This window comes from Hemitrygon akajei, chromosome 3, assembly GCF_048418815.1.
Source record: "Hemitrygon akajei chromosome 3, sHemAka1.3, whole genome shotgun sequence".
Taxonomy (NCBI): Eukaryota; Metazoa; Chordata; class Chondrichthyes; order Myliobatiformes; family Dasyatidae; genus Hemitrygon; species Hemitrygon akajei.
Window position 1 is genome coordinate 31,920,565 of NC_133126.1, and position 12,667 is coordinate 31,933,231.

The 12,667-nt window shown below is 42.7% G+C and overlaps 1 protein-coding gene across 4 annotated transcripts in view; it reads left to right on the forward strand.

The window, feature by feature from the left end:
• The window catches only part of lgmn (legumain), a 48,893-nt gene extending 36,801 nt beyond the window's left edge, over positions 1 to 12,092 (forward strand). For all 4 annotated transcript variants that reach the window (XM_073039491.1, XM_073039492.1, XM_073039493.1 and 1 more), the window contains 4 exons: positions 5,474 to 5,668; positions 9,819 to 9,989; positions 11,163 to 11,230; positions 11,580 to 12,092. In XM_073039491.1, coding sequence (XP_072895592.1) covers positions 5,474 to 5,668; positions 9,819 to 9,989; positions 11,163 to 11,230; positions 11,580 to 11,622 — 477 coding nt within the window. In that variant the 3' untranslated portion in view covers positions 11,623 to 12,092. The remainder of the gene's footprint in view (positions 1 to 5,473; positions 5,669 to 9,818; positions 9,990 to 11,162; positions 11,231 to 11,579) is intronic.
• The last annotated feature ends 575 nt before the right edge of the window (positions 12,093 to 12,667 follow it).

Here is a 12,667-nt window from a genome sequence, read left to right on the forward strand (position 1 = left end):
ATGGACTCAGTGGCTGAAAAGCCTGTTTCTGGGCAGGTGACTCTGTTCCAGTCCTCCTTTCATTAATCTGCCTTCCACTTCAAATGTAGAACTTTAAGATCCAGCTGAAAACATCCCATTTTTTTTTCTGAGGCTAAATATGTAATTTCTATAAGAGAACTATGTTGGGCCAACCCAGCCATTGGATCTCCATTCGCAATTATTTGGCATCCCCATCCAAAGCAGAAGCAGTACAGAAATCCTCAATATTCATTTTATTAAAGGGCAAGGTGGATCATTATTATTTCTAATCCAGCTGAGGAATCCAACTTGAATGTGCCAGGTTATAAACTTTGTTTTTAAAAAGCTCTATAGAAGTCCTGCTCTTATTTTCTTTCACCTTGTACTTTGTGTAAGGGGCAGTCTATTGAATTTAATCAGGATGTACAACTAAGCACCATTTTTTAATTGAGAAGTAAATTACAAATATTACTTCCTTATTTTTCTTTGGTGTCACATATTTCAGAGGCAGACAGATCTGAAAAGTAGAAGACTGAGCAATTTTCAGGCAGCCTAGATCTTCAGCTTAGATAATATACGTGTCAAGTTCTTTGTCAGGAAGGGTGGCTAAGTATGTAATTTCTGTAAAATGTTTTGAAGAGGACGATGATGGATCAACCCAGCCATTGGATTTCCATTCCCAATTACTTGGCATTCCTTTCCAAAGCAGAAGTATTATTGAAATCCTCAATGTTCACTTCATTAAGCTGTTCCCCGCCATTTCGGACATAGAGCTGTAGCTCGGTGGTTTCAGCATTCTCCACAAAGACAGGACAGGTCAGTCTTTTCAAGGCGGAGGAGGTGAAGTATGCTTTATGATTAACTCATCGTGCTGCACAAAACATTGCAGTTCTGCCTCAGACCTGCTCACCTGATCTGGAACAGTCCATTTTATCAGCCGAGTGCCATCATCCTGGTCGTGGTGTGCATTCCGCCTCAGGCCAGTGTCAGGCAGGCACTAGGAGCTGCGCACCGTAATCAGCAGGCACCCTGATGCTTCTCTGTCAGTGCGGGAGCCAGCTTGGAGACGTCTCAGAACAACTGCCACCCGTGGAACCTGAGGAGCCAACACACTTGAGCATTGTTATTTACTTAGTGATGCAGTGACGCTCCAGCAACCCCAATTTAACCCTAGCCTACTGACAGGAAAACTTACAATAACCAATCAACCTAACCATTACAACTTTGGACTGGGAGGAAACCCACACATTCCACGGCGAGGACGTACAGTTTCCTTACAGAAGATGCTAGGATTGAGCTCTGAACTCCGATGCCCCCAGCTGTAATAGCACCACACTGAGTGCTGCGCTACTGTAGTGCCCACTGTACTGTGGTTATACCACAATCGAGTGCTTACCATGCCATCCCACGCCTATACTTTGGGAAGTCTGACCACCTGGCTGCACTTCCACTCCCCGTGTAAAGGCAGAGACTAAAGGCTGCAGCACCTGTGGTGAGGACCAAGAAGGTAAGGTCAAGGGAGGTGCAGGAGTGCCTACAGGATTTGCCTTGAGTTGATGGACTGGACAATAATCAGGGATTCATCTGAGTCTGAATGAATATGTCACAGTTGTCACTGACTACAAGACCTGTGTGCATGAATGTGTGCCTTTGAGAACATACCGGACATTCCCAAACTAAAAGCCAGGGATGAACCAGGAAATCTGTCATCTGCTGATGACTGAATCAGTGGCTTTCGGGACCGGTAATTCAGAACTAAACAAGAAGTCCAGGTATGATCTACAGAAGGCAATTTTAAAGGCAATAAAGCAATTCCAGTTGAAGTTGGAGATGGAATTGGATGCATGTCAGTTCTAGCAGGATTTGCAGGTCATTACTCCCTACAAAGTGAAACCGAACTATATAAAAGGGCTGTGATGCTTCACTCCCAGGTGACCTCGATGCGTTTTATGCACACTTTGAAAGGGGAATACAGCAAATCTCTGCAGCATCTGGTGACCCTGTGATCTCTCTCTTAGCTGACGTCAGAGCATCTTTCAAGAGGGTGAACCCTTGCAAGGTGCCAGGCCCTGATGGTGTATCTGAAAACCTGTGCAAACCACCTGGAGAGAGTGTTCAAGGACCTCCTCGATCTCTTATTGCTACTGTTGAAGGCTCCACCTGCTACAACAGGGCGACAATCACACCAGTGCCTAAGAAGAGTGCGATGAGCTGCCTCAACAACTATTGCCGAGTAGCACTCACATCTACAGCGATGAAGTGCTTTTAGAGGTTGGTCATGACCAGAGACGGCTCCTGCCTGAGCAAGGACCTGGATCTGCCGCAATAGGTCTACAGCAGATGCAATCACTGACTCTCCACTCAGCCTTGGATCACCTGGACAATAGTAATACCTACATCAGGCTTCTGTTTATTGACTACAGCTATGCCAACACAATCATGCCCTCAATTTTAATCAACAAGCTCCAAAACTTGGGCCTCTGTACATTCCTTTGATAGAGTGGATTTGGAGAGGAAGTTTCCTATGGTGGAAGAGTCTAATTAAGAGAATAGAGAGGCATCCTTTTAGAACGGAGATGAGGAGGAATTTCTTTAACCAGAGAGTGGTGAATCTGTGGAATTTGTTGCCACAGGCAGCCATGAAGGCCAAGTCTTTATTAAGACAGAGGTTAATGGATTTTTGATTGGTCAGGGCATGAAGGGATATGGGGGGAAAAGGCAGGAGGTGGGGTTGAGAGGAAATATGGATCAGCCATGATGAAATGGCGGAGCAGCCTCGATGGACCAAATGGCCTAATTCTGCTCCTATATCTTATGGTCCCTTTGCATCTGGATCCTTGACTTCCTCATCAGGAGACCATGTTGTTTGCAGATCAGTAATAGCAGCTCCTCTTTGCTGACAATCAACACTTTTGCAACTCAAGGATGCATGCTTAGCCCACTGTTCAACTGTCTCTACATCTATGACTGGCTCAAATGTCATCTATAAATTTGCCAATGACACAACTATTGCTGGCAGGATCTCAGATGGTGACAAGGAGACATACAGGAGTAAGATGGATCAGTTGGTTGAGTGGTGTCGCAATAACAGCCTTTCACTCAATGTCAGTAAGACCAAGGAATTGATTTTGGATTTCATGAAGAGTAAGTTGAGAGAACACGCTGCAATCCTCATCAAGGGATCAAAAGTGGAAAGGCTGAGCACTTTCAAGTTCCTGGGTGTCAATATCTCTTGAGGATCTATCCTGGGCTCAACATATTGATGCAATTACAAAGAAGGCACAACAGCGGCAATATATCAGTAGGAGTTTGAGGAAACTTAGTATGTCACCAAAGACTCTGGCAAATTTCTACAGATGCACCATGGAAGGCATTCTGACTGGCTGCATCATCGTCTGGTATGGAGAGACCAATGCACAGGATCAGGAAAAAGCTGCAGAAAGTTGTAAACTCAGCCAACACCATCAAAACACGGTGCCTTAAAGTGACATCCATCATTAAGGACCCCCATCACCCAGAACATGTCCTCTTCTCATTGCTCCCACCAGGGAGGAGGTACAGAAACCTGAAGATCCACACTGTGTTTCAGAAACAACTTCTTCCCCTCTGCCATCAGGTTTCTGAATGGACAATGAACCTGCGAACACTACCTCACTACTTTTTCCTCTCTTTTTGCACTACGCAATTTAATTCGTATATTTAATTTATAGCTTTTATTATTATGTATTGCAATGTACCTCTGCCGCAAAACAATAAATTTCACGATGTATGCCAATGATACTAAACTGGATTCCGATTTTGAAGGCATTTCCAGAACCCAGAGGTAGAGGTTTATAAAATGCAATAGGAAATTCTGTAGAAACTGTGTCAGTGATTGAAATTGGAATGCCAGCCCAAGTGCTTTGGTATCTACACATTTAAAGGGGGAGGGCAGGGGTATTTAAATGCCTGATGGAGAATAGAAGAATATGCTGCTGAGCACTTGATGGGAAGGCTTGTGTAGAGGATGCAGATGTTCTATTAGTAGTTGTTCAAAATTGTTTAATGTCATTTCCAGTACATGAGTCTAAAAGGGAGCAAGATATGTGTTACTCCAGGTCCGTTGCAACATGGAAAAAAAACGCAATAAGATAAGCAACAACACACACACAAAATGCTGGCGGAACGCAGCAGGCCAGGCAGCATCTATAAGGAGAAGCGCTGTCGACGTTTCGGGCCGAGACCCTTCGTCAGGACTTAATGAAAGGAAAGATAGTAAGAGATTTGAAAGTAATGGGGGGAGGGGGAAATATGAAATGATAGAAGACCGGAGGGGGTGGGATGAAGCTAAGAGCTGGAAAGGTGATTGGTGATTTTCCCCTGCTGCCTGGCCTGCTGTGTTCCACCAGCATTTTGTGTGTGTTTGAATTTTCAGCATCTGCAAATTTCCTCGTGTTTGCACAATAAGATAAAGTACACTATAGTGAAAAAACAATAAACATAAATAAGATAGCTTGTATATGTCGATTGTCCATAAAGTGACGCTGGGCACAGGATAGTCTGTACATAAATTGCCTCTGTTGGGAAATGGTAAAGTAGTGGTGGTAAGGAGTGGGGGGGGGGGGGGGTTGTTGCTGAGCCTTGCTGCTTGGGGATGTAGATGTTTCTGAGCCTGGTGGTCCTAGCATGGATGATGCGTAGCCCCCTCCCTGATGGGAGTGAGACAAACAGTCCATGAGCAGGGTGGGAGGGCTCCTTCATGATATTTCTGGCCTTTTTCCAGCACCTTTCTGTATATACGTCCTTGATGGCAAGTGTGCTGGTGAGACGTTGTGCAGTTTTGATTATCTGTTGTAGAGCTTTCCTGTCCCTGCGGTGCAGTTTCCCTAGCGTGCAGTGATGAAACTGCTTACAGTTTGCACTGCTGTGCTGCTGATATAATGGTGATATGAGTGGTGAACTTCTCCTGAAGTCGATGACTATCTCCTGTGTCTGGTTGACAATGAGGAATGGGTTATTTGGCTGACACCAGGCCTTGCGCTCTTCCACCTCCCCTCTGTAGGTTGCCTCATCGTTGTTGGCGATGACTGTTGGGTTATCAGCAGACTTGATGATGTGATGATTTGGGTAATCGTCCTCCACTCACTACAGTTTTCTGAGAAAACTTGTTCTGCTTTCAGTGGGAGAAGTTACTGTTCTTTCTTCAGCACTTTGCACCTTTTCTCTGTAGATTAATTTTGTTCGGTTTAAAGTAGACTTTGCTGTGATCCCTGTTGTATATGCCCTACCCGATGTGTATCTGTGACTGGCACAGTGCTGTCAATATAATTCTCTGGATTTAAATACGGTCTAGGAGATCTCCTAGTGAATTTGGGACTCTTGCCTTCTGACTCTAAGAAAAGCATTGGCACTGAACAAAATTGTCATTGATTGCAGACAAAAATGCTTACTAGAAAGTGGATTCCTTAAAAATGTTCTTTTCTTTTTTCCCTAGACAGTGTCCCACATGAAACTGAGTGCATTTCAGGGCTCGAAGAGGGGACCCCCCAAAATGAATCCTCCAACGGACATTGTAGACGCAGTGCCAAGCCCTGACGTTGTTCTTGCCATTCTTAAACGCAAGTACATGGCAACAAACAGCATTAAGGTGGCTCGGAAGGTTCTGACTGAAATCAGTGAGCACATGCAGGTGAGCATTGTACATTGCAAACTGGTCCATGCAGGACCCCTTGTGCTTTATCACTTCACCAAATTAAGGTTTAGTGAATACTTTTGGCGTTCCTAGTTTGATGCTAATATTTTTTTATGCAATGAGTGATAGTACTGTCTGTTGAACTGTGAATTGAATTGACTTTATTTCTTGCATCATTCACAAACATGAGGAGAAAAAATCTTTACGTTACATATCTGAATGTGCAAATTATAGTAATTTGTAATAAATAGTATGTACAGTAAGATATCCAGCAAAAGTCAATATAGCTGAGAATTACAGTTGTGTCAGTGTGAGTTAATCAGTCTGATGGCCCGGTGGAAGATGCTGTCCTGGAACCTGTTGGTTCTGGCTTTTATGCTGTGGTACTGTTTCCCGGATTTTAGCAGATGGAACTGTGTGTGGTTGGGGTGACTCGGGTCCCCAATGATCCTTTGGGCCCTTTTTACGTACCCTATTGCTCTAAATGTCCTGAATAGTGGGATGTTCACATCTAGAGATGTGCTGGGCTGTCCACACCATTCTGCAGAGTCCTGTGATTAAGGGAAGTACAGTTCCCATGCCAGGCAGTGATGTAGCCAGTCAGGAAGTAGAAAGTCCTTGGGATACAGACAAGTGTGAGGTATTGCACTTTGGAAGGAAAAACCAAGGTAGAACATACAAGGTAAATGGTAGGGCACTGAGGAGTGTGGTAGAACAGAGGGATCTAGGAATACAGATACAAAATTCCCTAAAAGTGGTGTCACAGGTAGATAGGGTAGTAAAGGGAGCTTTTGGTACGTTGGCCTTTATAAATCAAAGTATTGAGTATAAGAGTTGGAATGTAATGGTGAGGTTGTATAAGGCATTGGTGAGGCCGAATTTGGAGTATTGTGTGCAGTTTTGGTCACTGAATTACAGGAAGGATATTAATAAGGTTGAAAGAGTGCAGAGAAGATTTACAAGGATGTTGCCGGGACTTGAGAAACTGAGTTGCAGAGAAAGGTTGAATAGGTTAGGACTTTATTCCCTGGAGCGTAGGAGAATGAGGGGTGATTTGATAGAGGTGTATAAAATTATGATGGGTATAGATAGAGTGAACGCAAGCAGGCTCTTTCCACTGAGGCTAGGGGAGAAAAAAAACCAGAGGACATGGGTTAAGGGTGAAGGGGAAAAAGTTTAAATGGAACATTGAAGGGGGCTTCTTCACACAGAGTGGTGGGAGTGTGGAATAAGCTGCCAGATGAAGTAGTAAATGTGGGCTCACTTAACATTTAGGAAAAACTTGGACAGGTACATGGCTGAGGTGTATGGAGGAATATGGGCCAGGTGCAGATCAGTGGGACTAGACAGAAAAATTATTTGGCACAGCCAAGAAGGGCCAAAAGGCCTGTTTTTGTGCTGTAATGTTCTGTGGTTCTATGATTTGGGGGTTCTGGATTGAATAATGAAATTTGCTTTGACTTTTGGTCACTAAATGACTGCAAGCTGCAGATCTCAGGGCAGAAGGGTCCATTTTCTGAGCTGGGGTATTCTCCACTGATTTTTGGGGTGCTCCAGAAATTGCTGAGCTGAAGCACCTTGTATTTCACGAGGTTTTGTGTGTCTCATCTGGTCCTAGTCATTTGTATGAGGGTGCTCGCCTTAAAAAAAAAAGTGAAATAATGGTAGTTTTGCTTTGAATTAGTCTATAATTTTTTTTAAAATAAGCTAGTTTTCATGACATGTTGTTGGAGGCCTATTCAAGCAGTCCATAGGTGTGGCCTTGTCCTGCTGTCTGAGTCCTCATCGCCACTCGTAAGTCTCTCAAGTGTGGCCTGTATGGGTAATATCTGAAAGATGTGGGTCAGGATACCCAATCTGGCTTGTTAGCCGCTCCCATCTCCACAGATTCTGCTGAGTATTTCCTGCATTTTCAATCCTTTTTTCAGTCAATGTTCAGTAAATTATTGAGACAGATTTCAAATAGTGAAATTGACTGTTTAGATTTCTGCATATAAAATCACAGTGACATGCCTTTTGACCTGCCAGGTCTATGCCAACCATAAATCAGTTATCTATACTGAACCCTTTTCTGAGTGCATAACACCTTCTAGGTCTGTATTCTAGATTCCAGAGACAGTCGGTTCTGCAGATGCTGGAAATCTACTTTTATTCCTATCCATAGATGCTGCCTGACCTGCTGAGCTCCTCCAACACATTGTGTATTATTCCAATTTCTGGGTGAAAAAGCTCCTTCTCTGATCTCTTCCACATTTCTTGCCTCTTATCCTATGCCTAAACAGGGAATTATAGACCAGTTAGCCTGATGTCAGTGGTGGGAAAGATGCTGGAGTTAATTATAAAAGAGGAAATTATGACACATTTGGATAGCAGTAGAAGGATCAGTCCGAGTCAGCGTGGATTTATGAAGGGAAAATCATGCTTGACTAATCTTCTGGAGTTTTTTTGAGGATGTAACTATGAAAACGGACAAGGGAGAACCAGCGGATGTAATGTACCTGGACTTCCAGAAAGCTTTTGATAAAGTCCCACAGGAGGTTAGTGGGCAAAATTAGGGCACATGGTATTGGGGGCAGAGTACTGACATGGATTAAAAATTGGCTGGCTGACAGGAAACAAAGAGTAGTGATTAACGGGTCCCTTTCGGAATGGCAGGCTGTGACCAGTGGGGTACCGCAAGGTTCGGTGCTGGGACCGCAGCTGTTTACAATATACATTAATGATTTAGATGAAGGGATTAAAAGTAACATTAGCAAATTTGCCGATGACACAAAGCTGGGTGGCAGTGTGAAATGTCAGGTGGATGTTATGAGAATGCAGGGTGACTTGGACAGGTTGGGTGAGTGGGCAAATGTATGGCAGATGCAGTTCAATGTGGATAAATGTGAGGTTATCCACTTTGGTGGCAAGAACAGGAAGGCAGATTACTATCTGAATGGTGTCAAGTTAGGAAAGGGGGAAGTACAAGATCTAGGTGTCCTTGTTCATCAGTCAATGAAAGCAAGCATGCAGGTACAGCAGGCAGTGAAGAAAGCTAATGGCATGCTGGCTTTTATAACAAGAGGAATTGAGTATAGGAGTAAAGAGGTCCTTCTGCAGCTGTACCGGGCCCTGGTGAGACCCCACCTGGAGTATTGTGCGCAGTTTTGGTCTCCAAATTTGAGGAAGGACATTCTTGCTATTGAGGGAGTGCAGCGTAGGTTCACAAGGTTAATTCCCGGAATGGCGGGACTATCATGTGTTGAAAGATTGGAGCGACTGGGCTTGTATACACTGGAATTTAGAAGGATGAGAGGGGATCTGATTGAAACATATAAGATTAAGGGATTGGACACGCTGGAGGCAGGAAGCATGTTCCCGCTGATGGGTGAGTCCAGAACTAGAGGCCACAGTTTAAGAATAAGGGGTAGGCCATTTAGAACAGAGATGCGGAAAAACTTCTTCACCCAGAGAGTGGTGGATATGTGGAATGCTCTGCCCCAGAAGGCAGTGGAGGCCAAGTCTCTGGATGCATTCAAGAGAGAGTTAGATAGAGCTCTTATAGATTGCGGGGTCAAGGGATATGGGGAGAGGGCAGGAATGGGGTACTGATTGTGAATGATCAGCCATGATCACAGTGAATGGTGGTGCTGGCTAGAAGGGCCGAATGGCCTACTCCTGCACCTACTGTCTATTGTCTGTTCCTTTGAGAGTTAGATACCTGATATGGGGAAAAGTTTCCTGCAAACTACCTTTCCTATTCTGGTAATTTTGCATACCATTATTTGAACACCTTTCCAAGGAAACCAAACCTATTCAGTCCTTATAACTGAAATGCTCTATCACAGCAAAATCCTAATGGAGGTGTGAGAGATGTTTCAGGACAAGACCCTTCATCAGATCCTTCAAGGGACCCTTCCAAGTCCTGATGAAGGGTCTTGGCCCGAAATGTCGATTTTCATGTTTCACTTCTATAGATGCTGCCTGACTGCTGAGTTCCTCCAACAATTTGTGTGTTGCTCTGGGTATCCAGCATCTGCAGGATCTCCTGTGTTTATGCTGGAGGAATCCAGTGGCTTGAACAGCTACAGGTGTGGAGGAATTATTGATGTTCCAGGACAAAACCATGCAACAATCCTGCTTTGCTGATGCATCCGTTCTCTTGCAGAGAAAAAGAATAATTCAGGAGTCCATGAGGAAGATAGTTTCCATTGTTACAGGATCTGAGGAACAAACAGTACGGATTCTAAATTCTCGAAATCGTATCTACAATCACGTATGCTATCAAGCTGCAAATTACTATTTCAAAACCCGCTGCTTCAACTGGCACTCGACACTTGTAAGTATATAATTTCATTGAAAAATTATTTTTTTGCTTAGAATGAGAAACCTGCCACATGTTAGTTTGTTTTTTCTTTGGGGGGGGCACTTTTGGGATCTCACTTTGGAGAAGTCATTGTCATCAGTGTGCAGCCAAGAGAATGTCCTTTTGTAGTAGAGCAGTTTATAAAAAAAAAAACACACAAATATGTTGGGATAGAACTTGCTGAGGCAACTTTGCACGGAACTACTGGCCGTATTTTGAAGTCGGTGCACCTCGAGCAGTTATGATGGCCAATGCTGACCTTGTGCCAGATTAGACCGTGAGCCACCCTATTTGAATAGAAAAGAACAGCTTTAAGGGATATGAGGAATGTACTATAACTTAAATGTTAGCATTGAGTGCACTTAACTGTTTTTAAGATTTTTGACATTCTCAATTAGGCTATTTTAATTGACTTTTTAAAAAAAAATAATTTTCTGAATGTAAAGGGCATATGGGCAGGTTCCATTGTGACCGGTGTCTATAGTTTTTCTGCCTTTTTGTGAGTGGGGCTTGTCATGTCCTAATCATGTAACTGCATTATATTGCACAACCTTGCCGCTTCGGATGGCGACAGCTTTTGTAAGTGAATTGGTGCTTTTAGATTTAAGAAAGGTAAGGTTTTATCACTTCCATTAACAGATAACAGGCAACAAGGTGTGGTACAGCAAAAGCTAAATTTATGTTGGCTTGCAATGATGTAGTAATCATGAGACAGGGAGAGTCATGAGTGGATTACAAAGGCACATAAATCTTCTGGTGTTTGCATTGTACTGTCAATTTCTCAAAGTTCCCTCCTGGACATCATTCGAAAGGCACCTTGCTCACTAAATACTGCCTCCTTGTTTGATCATGGGGCTCCCCCAATGCACAGTCTAGTCTTGTCATCTGTGGCCAATCTAAATGGAATTCACAGATTATTGACCAAGACCAGAGACCCTCTGGATTCCTATTTCCTTGTCTTGTAAATGGTGATTGATCTTTGTGTGTTGTTCAATGCCTGATGATTGTAGTTGTCCGGAATCACGTACACCATCCTTGTGAATCTTTTCTCTATTCCTTCTCGTGTGGTGACATTGTTCCTATCATGAGCACACAATACTCTTTCTTTCTTTATTAATAATGCTAGCTTCTCCTTTCTGTTTGCAGAATGAGTTTGCACTGAGACAGCTTTATGCTTTAGTCAATCTTTGTGAAGAAGGTTTCTCAATAAACAGGTAATGTTTTCTGATTTGATCTTTATCACAATGTATTTCATTACAGTCTGATGGCTTTATCTCAAATGTTTGGAAAGCCTTGCAACCAACAAATTAAATTCAAATATTCTTTATTATAATGATGCAAATATGATGAAAAGTAAGTTAAAAGAAAAAAACTAGTCTGACACAAGGCCCCAATGTTTTTTTACATGCATTGTAGTGCTGTTGGCCACATTTTCTGAGCATTTCATTTTGTTCTCGTGCCCCACCATGAACACTGTCCCTCTTTTTTTTTGGGTTTGGTTAATATATCAATTCCTTAATATCTAGGAATGTTTTGAACTGACTATTGTATCTCTTTTTACAGTATCCTTCACGCCATGGATAAAGTATGCCTTGCGAGGAGTTAAAATGCACTGGACTGAATATGCAGAAAATTTTATCCTATTTTGATTTGCAGCTTCAAGGATTAAAAATGATGGAACAGATCTGTAAATTTGCCGTGGAACACCATTCTTCACGGTCTCTTATAATATTGCTTCTTTTCGCACATTTTGATTTTCATACTTTCTGTACAAAGTTTACTCAGATTGCCTTACTGATGGAAAATTAATTTTCTGTGATTATGCACCTTATAACTAAAGATGAATTCCCTTGATTGTTTTAATGTTAGTTGTAAGTAACCAGAAAGCACTAATAACCACTGTTAATGCAGCTGTACTCAAAATACATGTATGCATAAGAACAATGTATAAACCAATGAACTGAGAAAAAACCTTTTGTGCGTCCATTAAAGATATTTGATGTGACCAGAGTGAAAATGCTGACAATTGCATAAATTCCTACCTCTATCAAGATTATTAAATACAATTTGAATAAAGTTGCCTGATAGTTCCGCTCCCTCATATTGCTGTTTCAATATAATATACTTATGAAAGTGCATTTCTTTTAATCTTGGCAAACACTAATATTGAGTTGTGATAGGCAGGGGGAAGCTGCTGTTGAAGTGGTTGAGGAAGTTGCCCTCCGGAATGATCAAAATGACTGAGTTACAACCAGTGGCTGTCAACCACACTAACTATAACCTCTGCGAATTGGGAGTTGTCGTTGAGAAAGGCTGTTCGATTCTCTTTCTACCTTTCGTACTTGGAGAGTTTCTTTTTGAAGCAGTCGGTCTGAAAGGTTCACATTTACGGAGCTATCAAGAGTGAAGGCTGAGCAATGTGGCTGGAAGTGGGCCGATCAACTTTTAAATAAATAAATAAATAAATCATGACTGGTATTTGTCATCAGTTATCGATGCACTTCTGCCTCTTATGCCCCTCCCAAAAAGTTGAATTTTACTTTTGGGACTCAGTATTACAGTTTATGCTCCATCTTCTTCAGTCCCCTTTCTATTCCACCTATCAGCTTGAGCAGGGTGAGTGTGTGCTGAATCAGGGAGCCATGACCTAG